This window comes from Periophthalmus magnuspinnatus, chromosome 21 (assembly GCF_009829125.3).
Source record: "Periophthalmus magnuspinnatus isolate fPerMag1 chromosome 21, fPerMag1.2.pri, whole genome shotgun sequence".
NCBI lineage: Eukaryota > Metazoa > Chordata > Actinopteri > Gobiiformes > Gobiidae > Periophthalmus > Periophthalmus magnuspinnatus.
The window spans coordinates 7465740-7484192 of record NC_047146.1 but is presented as its reverse complement, the minus strand read 5'-3'; the positions used below and the strand labels follow the sequence as shown (position 1 = coordinate 7484192).

Below are 18453 nucleotides of genomic sequence, written 5' to 3'. Positions count from 1 at the left end.
ACCAGGGAAGATAAAAGTCTCTGCAGTTGTCACACTGTGTATTACAAGTGTATTAATCTTGTAATACTTGATAGCTCCATATGGTGGTGCCTCTCTTTTTCAAAAGTACTGTAAGTCATAGATCATCACCGTTTTAAGTGCTGTAATAAACCGAGTATCAGTGGAAATCTACAAGTCTCGCTCTTCTCTCAGCTCCGTTTAAGGACTGAGCACATTATAGACCATTATAGCTCGCATAGACGTTTTTTTTTCTTTTTTTAAGCCATAAAAATCACATTAAAGGAGGTATCAGCGTGTACTTTTGCTTTTTTTTCCACACAACTACCTTTACTTTACATATCCATCCTTATTTTTCCTTTGATGCAACAAGTAAGTGTGCGATACCAGTTTAAGTAGAAGAAAAATATAAAAACAGTTGTAGTTTTGAGTGACTTTTATGCAAGTAAACAATGAAAAAACTATCTGGGCTGCTCGGAAACACTTTAAATTACATATTTGATCAATAATTGACATTTATTCAAGAGATTATACACATTGTACTTATGGTTAGGTTTTTATAGCCATTCTTTAAAAAAAAAAAGTCAGACGTTTATGCAGTGAAGACATTTTGCCAGGTTTTATTTTTTTAAATGTGTCTCTCGTAGAATAAGTGTGAACATCTGAAGAGTAAATAAAAAGTTGCCATAAGCTCTGGGTAAAACATTGTGCACATAATTATACATGAAGAGACAAATATAATAAAAGTTTCACATGAAGTATTGTCAAAATATTGTATCTTCTGAACAAAGGAATGGCCTTCAGTGTGTAATTCCCTTCTACAGTAATTTATATACTCAAATATAACTTTGACACTGTTTTGAAAGATGTTTTAGAGGAGTAATAGAGGGATGCCATGTCATTTTTTTTGTTTGTTCACTTTTTAATTGCAGCTTTCACCACCTGTCTGTCTCCATAGCAATATTATATTCTACTTGAAATGTTCCACAGTGTGACCTTAAACGTATCTATCTTGCATTTATTCATTATTATATCGAGTATACGCAAGCGAATTACGAAAGTGTTGCATTCTGCTGTTTATTTATTATAGATCATATGGGTTTTTTTTTACAATATTGTAGATTTAGAACAGTTTTTGTGGTTTAAATCTGTTCTTGGGGTTTCAATATTATCGTTTATGGTCTATATTTGCTTCAGCGATGTATCAAACTTCAAAATGTGTTATCGTGACAGGCCTCTACTGCTTATCTGCTTATAAAGATAGAGTTTAATGCCCTACTGTGGAGCATTCTAGGCAAAGCAGTGACATAGATGGAGAAAAGCCACATATTTCACCTTTAAATAGTCCTACGTGCAAAGACAGCGCTGTAAACGTTGTAATCCCCGTTTGTTTTCTCGCTTTTGCAGTTCCATGTCGCCGTTCAGTATTGACAGCATACGTCGACCTCGGAGATCAGAGTCTCCCGATTCCAAAAAGCGGAGGATTCACAGATGTGACTTTGACGGTTGCAATAAAGTGTACACAAAAAGCTCTCATCTAAAAGCCCACAGGAGGACGCATACAGGTGAGCCGGAGCTACACACTGATGGGAAGAATACTTTGAAAATGTATTTAGTTACAGAATACTGAACACCTGGACATCTGGATACTTGGAATACTTATACTTTTACATTGAGTTGCATTCAAATTATAGGGTAAAGACGCAACGTAGGATTAAAAAAGGATTGTTTTATATTTTTCTCACTGATTCTGTGCAGTTTGAAGCCTAACTTTTGTGTTCAAGTACCGTAATCAGTATCTATTCCTTTGATTTTAGAAAAGTAACTGCACTGTGAATACACCAAATGAAAGAGTAACTGTCTGTTGAACTATTGAATTATTAAAAACAATTCATTTTTTTCATTTAACAGCTGCAACAAAGAATTTGATGAGTCCAATTTTAATGCAAAAAAATGTAAAATCCTCCCATTTTTCCCTTTTTTTTTTGTTTTTATCTGTAAAAATCCTACCTCAAATTAGTCTTATCATAAATTTTGGCTTAATTTTCCAGATTTTATTATTATCATATACATATAATTGTTTTTTTGGATCTTTAATCTTGTAATATAAAGATTAAATTATGTCATTACGTTTTATAGACATAATAATAAATAAATAAATGCAGCTTCGAGTTTGTACAAATCAAGTTTTAGTCGTTATTTGATCTCTAATGCATTTTGAGAGTGCGAAGTTCACAGTGACTTTTAGTGTTAAGCTTATTCATCACATCAGAGGTGTCAGACAGTCCCTGTGTTAATGTAAATAGGCTGATGATCTGCAGCGCCCCGTCCCTCCTGACCTTGCTCTGTGTCTGTGTCCAGGGGAAAAGCCATACAAATGCACCTGGGACGGCTGCACGTGGAAGTTCGCGCGTTCCGACGAGCTGACGAGGCACTACAGGAAACACACGGGCGTCAAACCCTTCAAGTGTGCAGACTGTGATCGCAGCTTCTCCCGCTCGGACCACCTCGCCCTGCACCGGAGGAGACATATGCTCGTGTGACACAAGAGGGCGACAGAGCATGCTGGGACACTCGCTACAGAGAGAGAGAGGGCATCATCAGTGACACAGGCAGGCGGCCGGGGGAGCGGGATCTCCCTGTGAATGTTTTCAGCTGGCCTGGACACAGCCACAAACACATACGAGGAAAGAGAAGAGGATCATGGCTGGATCCTTGGAAGGAAACTTATACTGTCAGTCGATTATAATAAAAGAGAACTGTCTTTTACTGCACTGTTGGTAAATATTACATTTAGATTTTTAATTCACAACTTTTAATGGGACTAAAGATACAAATGCAATCAAGAAACATTTCATTTGATGTTTTCATTCTTATTGATAAATTGCTGCTTTTTCAGCATTTTTAATGTGAAATACCCTGTTTTGTGGAATGGATTTCCTGTGTGTGCTCTGTTGAACCAGAGACAGGACCTGCCCTGGACCACAGGAAATAACTGGGCTACAAGGTCTTGGTTGGATTTACAGGCTTCAGTATTGCGCCTTCTTGTCTTTTTAACCAGCAGAGGGAGCTCTTTCACCATGCTTTCCTTTGCCTGTTCCAGCCTGCTGTTATACAGTATGTGAAGGCATCTATTACAAGCTATAAGAGGGCTGGACTTTCACCTATCCCGCAGCCATATAATGGGATTGGAGTTAAAAACACCTTAAATGGATCTGCATCTCCACACTTTTGCCGTTTTGGACCTTCATTGTTTGTTAAACAATGAAAAGTGGCATATCATCCCACCAGCAAAAACACCCCCCTCATGAGCCCCCCATCCTCATTTAAGTTCAGCCTCTTTTAAACATTTCCTTCACTTTGTGGATTTTGTGCTGTGATTAGCAATCAGTAAAAGTGCAATCTTCAAGGGTAAATATTCTCTCGATATGTTTCATTTCAGTTACGTCGGACACAGAAAGATAATCCCTCTGATACAGTGGACATGGAAACAATCACAGGACTTTGGGTGAGACTGAGGCACTTTACAGACTTCTGCTCTTGTGTTCCTCAGTGAAATATTGTAGTTTTGCACAACAGTACTGCAGTGTTAAAGGAGCTGTGTGGTATCTAACTAAAACTATACTGTAGATGAGCAATACAATTTTAACAAATAAAAACAAGGAATTGATGTCAAGATAAGAGGGTTTGCCCCACTCTGGAAAACTGTTCACCTTGTTCTGTTTTTAGTTTTCAACTCCAGCACAAAGAACTTGCTTCAAGCACATTATCTTGTTATATATCCTTTCATTATTTCTCCATTACAAGTTTTTGATATACAGTGCTGTGCAAATGTTGGTGAGGTTGTTAATAAGAAATCTCTGTAAGCTCTTTAAATTCAGTTAATCCATTTTTTTACATTTTTACGCTTCAGTTCATAAACTTTGCTCTTTCATTTCCATTTCATGATTTTTGCACAGTACTGTATGTGTTTAATTATGTTTTAGCAAACACAAGTATTGGCAAACCAAAGTATCACCACTTAGTATTCTTCACGGCTTTTATGGTGATATTAAAAGACATTTCTATATTAAATTATTTTCTTCCCTGTATGAAAGCTTCAGACAGAAGCCAGAGAGCATCAGGGCAGCTCGCATCATCTGATAGCACTCGCTAAATGCATTTCTTGGACTGGAGCCAACAATAGAATATGACAAGCTTTTGGATAATAGCACCTTGGAAACGCCAAGAACACAGAGCACACATGCACAGCACCCCCAGACTCAAACTCCACATCCTCAAGGCCCACGACTAACAGCATATCACCTTATTAGTTTTTATGTTACATTTTAACCCTGCTTCTCTGAGAGAAGAGAACTATATAATCCTTATTTCTGTGCACATGTCATTACCATTATGTTATGTTGTTGGCAAAAGCATATCAGCACCTTTTTGTTTAATATAATAATTTAAAATCTTTTTATTTCAGATTAATTCACACATAATCATCATGGTATATTTTATCTTCTTTATAGTATGAGAATATGATTGTGGGGCACTTCGATGAATATACAGTAATGATTTCTTTTATGTAAAAAGTTTTCAAATGTTGTAATATATGTCATAGTGAAGAGAAAATTATTACAAAGTTCTACAGCCTGTATATATACTGGAGAAATAGGGCTTTGGATTTCTAGAACATGTGTTTATACAGGTCTTTTTCAGAGACTCTAATTTATCTGATTTGATTTACATTAAAATCTGGCTAATGGTGTTCATCATGTACAAGACCATATGTGATGTCCTGGTTTACGTTTGTGGTCAGCTGATCAAAACTCTTTATTTCTGAAGGCTGAAAGTGTTAAATTATTTATCTAGCTCTGGTTTCCTTCTGTTGCTCATGTTCTGATAACACATTTCAAATTGTTATTCTGGGCCCATCACTGCGGACACCATTATGATGTCATAAGTCTCCGTCTTTGGGACGACACTGGAGACGTGCCTGGCGAGCGGGATGGGTGTGCGGTTTGGGTTTGCAAATGGAAATAGCAATAAACGCACAATGTGGTGAGCGTTTTCTGTCACCATGGTGTGAACGCAAACAACAAAACAATTACTAATGACCGTTTCGATTATATTTTACTTTTATCGGGCAATATCACAAAAGAACTGTCTCGTTTTTGCATGAATCAGTCAAAACGAGTCAAACCCAGAGTTTCCTTACGGCACGTTTATGACATCGTAATAAGGTGGAGGTAGAACGATGTACCTTGAACATTAGCAAACGTGTATTTCACCTACAAAGGTACTTGATAATTCCCTGCGATGTGTCTTTGCTTTGACCTACGGAGTGATCAAGAACACATCACAAACTACTGTCAGTATTGAGCGATGCATGCCTTAAAACAAACTTCATTTCAGAAAGTCACTTAGACTTGAAGATCTCCACACAGACAGGGTGTATTGTATTTCCCTTAGAACATTCTCCTTTCATTTTTAAAGCATAATTTTGTAACGGTAACCAGGGTCAAAGTTATGCAATAATGAATAAATAGTGCCTCGTATCACAGACTTGTACAATGACTTTATTAGCTTGGGTGCAGGATTTTAAAACACGCTCAAATTAACTAAATAACTGAGTAACATCTTCGGGAAAAGCACAGATATGCAAGTTGGACCTCTATTTGTATTTTTTCCTTTAGCACTGAGCCTTATGCCGCTGCGTCTCGTGTTCTCCCATCACATCTCCACACTTCTGCCATACATCACTACTTTGTTTGCAATAAGTCAAAACGTTACGGCTCAAATTAGGTTTTCATTCTGCATTCTAAAAACTCTCGTGAGAAATCCTGCTTGTCCTGCGAGTGGGATTCCTGCTGTAGACTGATGCCTTTGTCAGTAATTACTAATATCAATGATTTGTTTTATTTACTACAATCTTGATTTTTTCTGGTTTTATGAAGATTTTTCAGTAGTGACGCCAATGCCTATGTTAAAGTTTGCTGATATTGCGTACAGTAATTGTTGTTCCTGTATTTATGTAAAGTGAGTGTAGTGTAAATATTCCAATTTTTTTTTTCTTTTTTTTTCTTTTCATTCTTTACCTTAACAAAATTGTGATTTCAAAAGGGAGATTCTGCTTCATGGAATTCCACATCTATAAAAGTAATTTCTAGTCCTGCAATTTTTCAGAAGCTTTTTGAAAAGGTGTCCTATTTTTTTTCTTCTTCTTCTCTTCTGTTTTTTTCCCTCAAAGTTGTTTAAGTATCCAGTCAGTGTTTTTTGCCTTTTATTCTCTGTATTTTCATATGGATGGAGCTGTGAAATGAAAAATAAGTTAAAATATACATGTATATTAATATGAATGGAGGCATGAAGGTTAATAAAGTTGCATTTTGTATGTAAGACGATGCCATGTGGTTTACAGTTTGTCACTTAGGTATAGACTTTTACGGATATAAAATAGATTTCATTTGTTATAGAAACACATTTGAATTGATTATCACTATGGCAACTCACTTTGAGCTTGAGTTTCAGTAAGAAAATGGGAACTTCAGCAGAGAATGCATGTTTTTAAGGGGAAAAAACACCTGTAATTGAATCGGTGCAAGATACAAGGTGGCCCAAAAGTCACTGACAGTTGAAAAATATTCATAACTCTTTTGTTTCTTAATATTTTTATTTTATTTTTTCAGAGCGTTTAGAACGACTCTTCCGATATTAATCTGAGCAAATCCAGCACCGAGGAATGAACCCTCATTGAACAGTGGTACTTTGAGTCACATGGGTCAAATTCACAAACCCAGCGGTGTTAAAGTCGACATTTTAACACCAGAGATGCCCCGAGCGTAAACGCCATTAAAGGAATAATAAGTGTTTTTCAAAGACAGGGGGCAGTATGTGATCTCCACAGACCTGACTAGTCCTGATTTCTTCCTGTGGGACCATCTTAAAGAAAAGGTGTTTGTGAATAAACCTCAGACAATAAACGACTTAAAACGTAATATCGAGGATCAAATAAGAGACATAAGCCCGGAAATGCTTTAAATGTTATGTAAAGTGTGTTGGATCGGGCTGTTCAGGGCGAAAACGAAAATGGTGGACAGGTCATTAGGTCATTTTTACTTCTCCTAGTTTAAGTAGTGATAAGTTCAAGTGTAAGTGAACAATTATAACCGTATATATCGCCAAAAATCTCAGAAGGTTCAGTTTATCTTCTGCTAAAATTTGGTGAGTATAACTTAAGAATTACAGGAGCGACTGAAGATTTAAAAGTGTCAGTGACTTTTGTAGATACATTTAATGCCATACTGTGGAATACTCCGGAGTAATAACATCTCCCTGGAGACAAGCTCTAAAACGCAGCCTTAAAATAGTATCACTCTGACTAGTTCCAAGTCACTTATAGCAAAGAGGCATCAAGAAGATCCAAAGTTTCATTTGTGTCGGTCTGGGGCCTCGTTTCACAAAGGCACTTTCAAAAGTGATTAGACCGATTGGCCGACGCAGAGCTGCCAATTCTGAACATGACAAATCTGAAATCAATGAGTAAGAATACATCAAGAGGTCTCAAATACAATGTCTCCTAAATCACTATCCTATAAGAAGTAAAGATCCAAAGTTGGCCCCATGCTGCTCTGCTCGTAGCCTGGTTTGTGTCGGGAAAAGTGGGATCAAGTCGTTTTGTTTGCGCAGCATTTTCAGGTTCAAATATCTCAAACAAACAGGCAAAAGTGTCGCTCTGAATCATCATGCTCTGCTTCACAGTGTCCAATTCACGAGTGGGGTAAAGGTCGACTAAATATGCTGCTAGCGTGTGATAGCTGTTCATCGTTCGCTTCTACCCCATGGACACAGAGATCGCACTTTCAGATAATTTAATCTGTATTCTTAATCCGCACAATATCAAAATGCTGTTGTAGAGGCCAGTATACATCAAACAAACCGAACAATGAGGCTAAAGGTCCCACTCAAAAGTATCAAAAAGAACAAACCGTGTCCAGAAAACGCAGATCTGTTCTTCAATGAGGTTCTCTTCCATGTTTCCAGGTTCCACGTTAATGATTTGTTTGATAAGATAAAGCCCTTTTGAGTTATCTGTTTTGAGTTCTGGTTTTATTCTTAAAACTGGCGTGATTTCATGCTCGTCTGCCTTCAGTTGAGCGGCTCGTTTCTGTAAAAACACTTGAATCCTCTCGGAGTGCGCTGCTGCTTCTGGGTGTGACCTTGTGGGAACTTTGACACCATGTTTTTTATCTTCGTCTTTGTTCTTCATAGCCTTGGATATTCTCCTGATATTTGGCTTAGCTGTGAAGAAGAATCTCTAATCCCACGTGCTGCCCCCTGGAGATCACAGAGCAGCAGCTTTAGACATCAGCTTAACTAAACACAATTGACTTGTCAGGCTTTTCTCCACTGCCTCACTCAGGTGAGTTACACAGAGTCAGATCTACAGACTGGAGCCTGAAGAGAACATCTGCCACGAGACGACGAAACAGGGCTTAACCAGGACTGAACCAAGACTAAACCAGGACTGAACCAAGACTAAAGCAGGACTGAACCAAGACTAAAGCAGGACTGAACCAAGACTAAACCAGGACTGAAGCAGGACTAAAGCAGGACTAAAACTGGAATAAACCAGGACTAAAACTGGAATAAACCAGGACTAAAGCAGGACTAAAGCAGGACTAAAGCAGGACTAAAGCAGGACTAAAGATGGAATAAACCGGGACTAAAGCTGGACTAAAGCAGGACTAAACCAAGACTAAACCAGGACTGAACCAAGACTAAACCAGGACTGAACCAAGACTAAACCAGGACTAAAGCAGGACTAAAACTGGACTAAAGCTGGACTAAAGCAGGACTAAACCAGGACTAAACCAGGGCTAAACCAGCACTAAACCAGGACTAAACCAGGGCTAAACCAGGGCTAAACCAGCACTAAACCAGGACTAAACCAGGACTAAAACTGGACTAAACCAGGACTAAAGCAGGACTAAACCAGGACTAAAGATGGACTAAAGCTGGACTAAAGCTGGACTAAACCAGGGCTAAATCAGGACTAAACCAGGACTAAACCAGGACTAAATCAGGACTAAACCAGTACTAAAGCTGGACTAAAGCTGGACTAAAGATGGACTAAAGCTGGACTAAACCAGGACTGAACCAGGACTGAACCAGAACTAAACCAGGATTAAACAAGGACCAAACTAGGACTAAACCAGGACTAAAGCAGAACTGAAGCAGGACTAAATTAGGACTACACCATGGCTTAATCAGGACTGAACTAGGACTAAACCAGAACTAAATTAGGACTAAACCAGGACTGAACCAGGGCTTAACCAGGGCTATACGAGGACAGGTCATTTTCCCACCTTCAAATCACTCAAAGCACTTTACATTAAGGAACCACTCACCCATTCACACACACATTCATACACCAGTGTACAAAGACGAGATAGGGTAAGTGTCTTGCCCAAGGACACAACAACAGCATTCATCTGTGGAAGTGGGATTCAAACTGTCAACTTTTGGATTAGTGGACAAAGACTCTACCAACTGATCTACTGTCGCCTAAATCATTCCTGAACCAGGTCTAAACCAGGATAAACAGACATGAAGAGAGTGAACACGTTGAAAATAACTCCAATTGTAGTTTTATTTGTGGTTATTTATTTTAAGTTTTGTAATAGTGAAAATACCTTTGATTAACTGTCCAAACATTCAGCTTACTTGCCTTATATATTCTTGCTGCGTACACTGCACCGTCTGAAGTCAAAAGTGTAAAATACATAAATAGTTGCTGATCATCCAATTAGGAGCTGACTAATTGCCTGTCATGTGTTGACCTTTTAAAATGTAATTTAAGTCCATGGATGTCCTATCTCAAAGAGCAACCAACTGTCATTCTTGGCTCTAGCTTTTCCTAAACAGTGATCCAATGGCATTTTCTTTTCATATTAAAACTAAACGCAAGTAGGTTAGACGCCAGAATCCATATGCATTACAAATTAGTACAAAAATAATCAGAAAAACACAATAAAACACAAATTCAAGCCTGAAAAAAATACAGTATGCGATCCAACTCCACACACTTCTTGGAGCACATGTGTGGAGTTCTTGTAGTGACCAGCAGAGGGCATTGGTCAGCTGCAGTCCAACATAAAATAGCTGCACTCTCCAGTCCTGTGGCTTTTTACTGCTGAACCATCAAAGTAAGACGGTTAATGGATTCCACTTGTATGTAATTACCTTGTACGCAGAGTGACTATACACACAATAGTCTCTGCTTCTCCGTTTCACTGGTACGTTACATTCAGTAATCATTGTCTCTATAAACTTTCACTATAACGTTTGTTTTTAAAAGCATAATACTACGGGCCTGTACACATTGTTTTAGTGAAGGCTTTGTGGATTCAAACGCATTGGCTGTCAGTTCAGAAAGGCTGTCCTTGAAAAACATAATCAATAATTGTACTTGGGCTTTATTATTTCATCTGAAGTTTGGCTGGATTACAAAAAGGGCTTGTTGTAGCATTTATCTGATCTGACACCATTTCATTAGGCACTAGTAATCACTTCCATACACACAACATTAGAGAACTCTGTTTGTGAACAGCAGATGAGGCTAATGCCGTTCTCTGGGGGGAAATTCAATATAATTTGTTAATTAAATGGAATAATTTAATTACAGTAACTTCGAGAGCATTCATCAATATAATTGTTTCTGGAAGCCGCAGTATAATTGAGCTTTAAGTGAAAACAAGTCCGTTTCTAATGTTGGTAATGTGCTGACATAGTTCTCCCGCCCTCCATTTGTTCCTCTCTCTGATCTTACAGCGGGATTCTTCTTCACACTATTTTTGTTTCAGTGCTGGCCGGGCGCATCAGCCAGACCAAAACATTTATTAGAGCCATTTCATTTAACCTCTGAACAGGCGCGGACAAGAAGACAGAGATGATAGTAGTGGCCCTCTGAAAGACACTCACTGTTCTGCTTCTTAATCTGATCCTCTCTGCTGCCCCTTCATAAAGACACTGTGTCAGCCCGACTCCAAACATACCTCTGCAATTTATACTGTCTTGTATTTCAGCACACAGAGCAGCAAATAGTCCAATTCATCCTGCAGGCCCCAATAATAAAAGATCATTTCAGCCTAATCTGCCTGAAGAATGTGCTGCGTTTGAAGTTGACATTGCTCTATCTTCTGAGAGCAATAATTGGCTTTTGAGTCCAGCAGCGGGGCACTGAAGAGCACCTTACAGGTGTGCCCTTGGACAAACAACCTCCCCGTTGTTCGGAGCCAGACTGAAAGAATTCATCAGACAGTGGAACTTTACAAGCTCGGCCGACGCTGCAGCTCAGCGCGGCTTCTCATATCACTGTGTGGCCAAACGGAGGTGCACAAAGAGACACTGATCCTCACTCATTCTTTCACTCTCATTCAGCTGGCACTCCTGTCATTAATGTCTTATCGTTGCAATGGGCGGGTTCGGCAGATTGACCTGCATGTAATCTGGATGACACACACAACTGCAATTTGGAAGAACATACTGATAGTTACTGTGCAGAGATTACAGAAAAAGAAATAATAATAGAACAAATATAATGGTATTAACTGTACCATGGGCCTAATTCATTATATGTATCTTGCAGGATCTCACATTTCCAGAATTAAAATCTATACATCCCTATTAGCTTTATTTATTTATATATATTTTTTGTATTTTCAAATGTTTCTAGATGTACAGCAGCACTTCAGCACACATCTGCTGTTCTTACTTCAAAATCTGTGAGCAGGCCTTATGTATTCTCCATGTGTGTTTTGTTTTTAACTGTGTCCTCTTCCAAAAGACAAACAGATTCCCAGCATGCATTAGTCAAACTTCTCTCCGCTTTAATGGGGCCTATTAATTGAGTGTAGAAATGTGTCCCTCTCTGAGGCAGTGTGGCGGTGAAAGCTGCCGAACAGCTGCCTGCGCTCTGGAGAATCATATGGAAGAATGCATTATGGGCCTTGTTTGAATATTCCCTTAGATTTGGAATAATCAGCCGGCTATTCAGAGGCGAGATGGCCACGCACAGATGCCAAAGCACAGCTGAGGGAGAACAACGGTCCGGCGCCGCTCAAACACACAAGACTGCAGAGGAAGAATGCAGGTGCGCTTGTGTTTACTGGCTTTCAACATAATAGTGCAGCTATTTCTTTCAACTCTTTTATCTCTGCCTCCCCCGTTCCTTTCACTTTGTATAAGCCGATCCCAGTTTTGCATATGGCTGATTAATCTTATTGCATAGTATCTAACATTGATCACAGAAATGATTACAAATGCATTAGTCAGCAGCTTGTTTAGAGTGGTTGGTTTTAAGTGCCCGGTGCCAAGCCATTTTCCATAGGTGTCCATGTTTTTAATTTTGTTATATGGAATTTTGCAAATGGATGCATGCGCTCTGCCCAAATACAGCATCAGAGCTTTAATGCCCACAGACATAATTTAATCTGCGAGATGGCCGGGCTGATGGACTGTGCAGAGACGGCATCCCCGCTAAAGTCATTATGCTAAAAGTTGCTAGATCTCAGCCCGGGTGATGAGTGAGAGACAGAGAAGCGTAACCCCTTGTTTGTTATTTTGTGATCTCCTGAAATCTCGGTGCTAAAATGGAGGTGAAAGACCGGGAGAACATTTCCACTTAAAAAAATGACTGACCTCGTTATACAGTAGAAAAAAGGAACGCTGCCAGTTAAAACGCGTATGACAGGTTTGGATGTTTCTATGATTTTTACTTAATTCAGCGGGATAAAACCTTTTCTAAATATAAATGACACTTTTACACCAATCAGGGAACAATTTGTGAAGAAAAGTTGAAGAAATTTGAAGAAAAATACGTTGAAAATTACAGGAAGTAGCAAGTTCCTTATTATATTATATGTCCAAAAGGTCGACACAATTTACGCACGACAAACACATCTTTTTCTGATACTTTAAATATTATTTCAACAAAATAAATGTGTTTTCTTATCATTTTATTAGTCAGATAATAATTTTGCTGTACATTAGATGAGTTATACCTCGGTTGCTAGGTGACAGACATGGTATTCCTTAGTGTGATGTCATGATTTAAAACCAGGAAGTGAAATTTGAAACGTAAAAAATTGACAAACTGAGGGGAAAAAATGTAAAATGTAAATGTTTTTTTAAATTTTTTTTTATCTTAAATGTAAATGGTTGAACCTGTCATACGCATTTAATGTAGTCAAACTGTAAACGAGTCAGTTCATAAAATTCTATAACACTAAAACAGATTATATAAAGCGAACCTTACCTAACCCTGACCCTGACCCACCGCTTTAATGTAACTTTAACAAATTACAGGGCTAGATACAAAATACTCTGCTGTCATCCTGAACAGCTTTTTTTTTTTCGTTGCTGAACTTACCACCACAGCCTCCTCCCCCTCACCCTTCACTCATGTCTCAGAACTCCTTTAATCATTAAACAAAGAATTTCTTTATTAAAATGTGGGTTTGCGAGGTAAGAGCGGTTCGTGGTGGCATGAGATGGTTCATTGTACGACTCCAGAGGTGCAATACACACGTTAACATTATAAAGATGTTTTAAAGTAAAGTTTGGCGATGATAAACAGTACAGTATTTTTCCCACAGTAGTACGGTTTTACCTTGTGATGAGTAAGAGGAGTGGGTGATATCGTAGCAGTGGACGTGGTCTTGTGGATTCTATGAAAAAAGCAACAAACACGTTAATCAAAATATAAAAAATGAAGATCCACAAGTTAATGTAGAACTATAAAGGCAGAATATTAAACACTGGTTACTCTTTGTGGTGGTTTTAAGCTCTGTTAAATGGACAAGGTCACATCTGATAGGGAGGGCATCTGACATAAAATCACAATCTGAATTATTGCAGTTTAGGAGTTCTAAACGAACTGAAACCAGACAATAATAAAATCCACAAAATAGTAAACAATTTGGCTAATATAAAAAATGAAAAAAAAAAATAGCTATGGGACACTTTCGCAATTAAATAAAACACAGCGTTCCCTTGAACAACAGAGGTGCGCCTCACGTGGGTCCCTCCAAGACGACTCCTGCCACATGTTCACTACTCGCCCATTAAAACCAGGGGAAATTAATGAGCTTCCATTGGCACCCTCACAACAAAGGGATCTATAAAGCAGCAGCGGCGGCGGCGGCAGCAGCAAGCCTAATGTTCTCCTGCAAACTTTACTCTTCGCTAGTTCCCAATCAACCGGTAGCAGCAGATTTTCTTTTATTTCCCTTGTAACCTACAGCAAAAACAGCTACTCAGTGCAACTACAGCTATATTTGTGAATCTTAGATATGTCAATAATTAACCGCGTGGCTTTGTACAAATGTAATTAATAAAACAACAATTTAAACAGTGAATGAATTAGAAAATCTATAAACAGTTTTCATACCATATTGTATAGAAATTAAAATGGATTGAAAAACAAAGCTGCCTCTGCCAGGTACATTGATCTTTGCTTACCTGCTTGTTCACAATTACCAACACTTAAAAATCAAAGAGCTTAGCAGAAAGGCGTTCATTAGAACTTTATTTATGCAGATGCATTGTTAATTTGCATAAAAAGCAATTCCACAGATGGGTTTATGGCAGTAATGACTGTTCCAGTCTGCAATAAAACATCTGCTTAATCACAACACAGACAGTCAATGGCTGCTGCGCAAACAGGCATGGCCAAGTACACCTCAAAGAAAGAGCTGGAGGTGAAATGCTAATGTGGACAGGTTCTAAAGAGGGGAAAAGGAGACACCTATTTTGTGGGTGCTCTCTGGGTACTCTGATATTAAAGCCCTAAATATGGGGTTTTAGTTTTTTCCCCCTCCCCACTCTCTTTATATAATTGATCATATCTTTATTTTTGTCTATTTTACTGACATCTGGATCATTTTGAGGCCTTGGTGGGGGAATGTGGCCATCAGACCTGACCTCTGCATGGTAGAATATTTACTGCATATGTCTTTATGCCCTGTATCTTAACTATTACTATATGCTCACTTACGCACATCTCAAAGAAAGTAGTGGAGGTGAAACACAATTTTGGACAGGCTATGGCAAGAGAAGAAAGTACCAGAACTTTGAGTATTTTAACTTCAGTCGTATTAGTTAAAAGAGACACTTTCTCCAAAACACTTGCTGGACGCTGTGATGTAGGGTGAAACTACTCTTATCCTGTTGGCAGAACAATCCACTCACTGTGCCTCTAAGAGAGGAGAGATTTCTGTTCCAAGTCCAGCCAAAGCTTTGTCCATGTGTGCCAACTATTTTGAAAATATTCCACGAATCCACCAGAAACCACACACATAGGAGGAAAACAACAACACACACGCGCGCACACACACACACACTCACTGGAGCGGCGTGGCTGCAAGGTCACTCCAAGTATTGATAAATCACGCAGCTGTGATTCCCTCCTGACAGCTCAAACTAACATCAAGCGGGATGGGGGGGTAGAACAAAAGACCATCAAGCGGCCCTTTTTCCTGACACTTTTATTCAATCACGGCCAGATTGCTTACGACAGCACCAGCAGCTGTTTCGTCTTCATCTTTCCCCATTTGATAAAGCGTGTCAAGTCATATTTCGGTAAGTACTTCACCTCGCCCCATACTGTGCCGGATCTGCGCCGATTCGGGCATATGCACATTCCACATGAGGGGATCGTCAAATGGGTCAGGGGAGTAATGACACCCCTGTGAAGGTCGCCCGTCTGTGTGCGTATGTGTGCGGATGTGTGCGGATGTGTGTGTGTGGGGAGAGGGTGGGGAGGAGGAGGGCAGGTAGTGGGGTGAGGTGGTGGTGAGGTGGGGGGTGACGACAATGCAACAAGCTGAAGGTCAAAGATAAGAAACAGCAGTAGAGATAGCAAAGATAGCCAGTAGAAATTAAACAATGAGGGAAAAGGCAGTAAGGGGCTTTGATTGTGTTGAGTATAAGAATGAAAAGGTGCTGGTGGAGGTGGGGGCTTGTTGTTATTTTGGAATCCAGATTCGGAGCTCCAGTGGATGTCCTTGTTCCTTCAGATGGAGAGAGGTCAGCCTGAAGTAAATATATCACAAAGAATCCATTGTTTGTTTGTGGTCATCATCAGATCAGGAGCAGAAATGAGATTTCCATTTGCCTGTGTAAGCTTGGCTTCAACCACTCATCGGCTTTCCGGAGTGATAGTCTGATAACAATTACAAGTGTAAACCAAGACGCCAAAGGACAAGTGTTGCCAAAAATCACAACATCCAGTTGTTCAATTATTTAACCGTTAACAGAGTTGGAGAAGAATCTCTCTGCTGAAATCATTTCAAGTGACAGATGGGTCTTAAGCCTGATAGTAATCTTTTTGTTTTGACTATTGTAAAAAAGTACACAGTGCAGGAAGAAGTTAAGTCACTATTATCACCAGTAAGAGTGCCAATGGGCATCTTGTATTAGCAATAAGAAGTAGTCTGAGTAGCTTCACATGCAGAAAACACAGTGCAGTGACCAGCACAGAAATAGTCTCCCCACTACAGGAGACACGGCATGTCTGAGGAAAACACACATCATATATCATTATAACAAGAATCATAAACTAGAACGTATTCTGTAAACTGTGTCACAGGGAGCATCCAGCTCCACAGCTGTTCCACTCAACACGCCTTAAGCATCTGAAATATGTCTCCAGTTCTGCTCCTCAGCATCTTCCTAAAACTTTGTGCTATTCTGGTCAGAGAGCCACAGATACTGTCTGAGGAACAGGAGACATGTAAATCAGGTGGAATGTAGGAGATGCTGCTGGACTGAAAAAAGAAAAGAAATGGGACAGCTCACTCCACTCAAACTTGGCGTTGCTCCCAGGAATGCAGTTAGCTTGCACACAATCACTGCCTATTCACAGTGCACAGCTGCTGTGGACATATGTTCCCCACCAAAGGAGGAGGACATCAACCAGCGCACCTTGAGCAGGTTAGCAGATGAATGGCACACAGTCCTTTGTCAGTCTGCCCTCGTACCGGAGCATTTTCACTAGTCGACAAATAAGTTCCCCAGCAGCAGCGCAAACTTTTCTCTTTCATCCATCCATCACTGTAACCACACTGCCTATGAAATCAATGAAAAAAGTCTGCAATGAGTTCTTAAATAAATATCTGAAATCTAACTGAAGGTGTCTCAGAGTGACAATGAATGAGTAATAAGGATTTGCAATAGTTAAAGAGCATACAAAGACTTTTACATAGTCCTCAGCAAATGACCAAATGAAAAAGATTACATTTATTCATAGCTGTCTTTCATCAAGAGGCTTAAAACCTAAACTTTGAATGTAACCCCAAATTATTATATGCATATTGAGCTGACCTCTATCACCCCGTTTCTCAAAGCCACCGAGGAGTTGTGATATGCAAAAACCCCAGCCCTCCTCCAGCTTGTCATTTAGTCCGTTTCAGCACTTTTGCTTTTTGCACTCTTTCCAAAGGTAATCACGTTTGTCACTAATAGATAAAGAAAAGCTGCCTATATTAACACAGGAGGTCATATTGAAAATCCTTGCAGTTGGAATATAACACTTGACTTGATGAAAATGTGTCGAATTCACAATATCCACTGTTAATACTTATGTTTCTGTCACCTGAGCGTTCTGTGTTGACCTGAAGTGGCTTTAGCGGAGTGCTCTAAGGTAACACTAGTGCACCCACACAATCCTAAAGGCCATTTACGACACAGGGACCAAAGCGGACGCTGCTCTCTCTCTAATGACTCTATCAACTTCACTGATGGGACAAAACGGCACCCGGAGATTTCAACACAGTCCCTGAACACGCATTTCATTTGCGCTGGAAAGACATTTACTTACTGTACTATATTGATGCAACAAATATATGCCATTGTGTGGGAGTTGAAACGTCTCTTAAGCTTGTTGGTACAAAATTGGTTTAACAAGTCGCGGATATGAGGCAGCCTTTGAGGATCTGTGCACAGTGGTGGAATGTAGCAAAGTAACAGTAGTAAAGGAAAATACTTTAAGTGTAATAAGTGCAGTTTTAAAATGGATACTGTTTACTTTTACTTCACTACATTTGAGAGCAGACATCTATACTTTCTACTTCACTGCATTTTTTTAATTATTGCTGCTGAAAAGGTTGAGGGATTTATTTTTACCAGCAATAATTTGAGCAAACAGAAAATACCAAAAAAACCCAAAACAAAACTGTTTCTATTGAACAAAATTCAGCACGAATCTTTATCAAAATCACTACATTCGAAGCTTTGTAAGACCTCAAAATATGAGCGAAATACTTGACTTTTTTACTCTTTAAGTACATTTTCAAACAGATTTTTTCATGCAATGCTTTTACTTTTACTTGACTATTTTTTTGTTCCAGTTTCTGTACTTTTACTTAAGTAACAAAACGGTGCACTTCTTCCACCACTGCCTGCACATCT

At 39.2% G+C, this 18453-nt stretch overlaps 1 protein-coding gene across 3 annotated transcripts in view; it reads left to right on the top strand.

Moving 5' to 3' along the window:
• Positions 1-6381, top strand: part of klf12b (Kruppel-like factor 12b) — a 41286-nt gene extending 34905 nt beyond the window's left edge. For 2 of the 3 annotated variants that reach the window (XM_033986665.2, XM_033986664.2), the window contains 2 exons: positions 1405-1562; positions 2359-6381. In XM_033986665.2, the coding sequence (XP_033842556.1) occupies positions 1405-1562; positions 2359-2540 (340 nt within the window). In that variant the 3' untranslated portion in view covers positions 2541-6381. The remainder of the gene's footprint in view (positions 1-1404; positions 1563-2358) is intronic. The other variant, XR_008649188.1, reaches the window with a different exon arrangement.
• The last annotated feature ends 12072 nt before the right edge of the window (positions 6382-18453 follow it).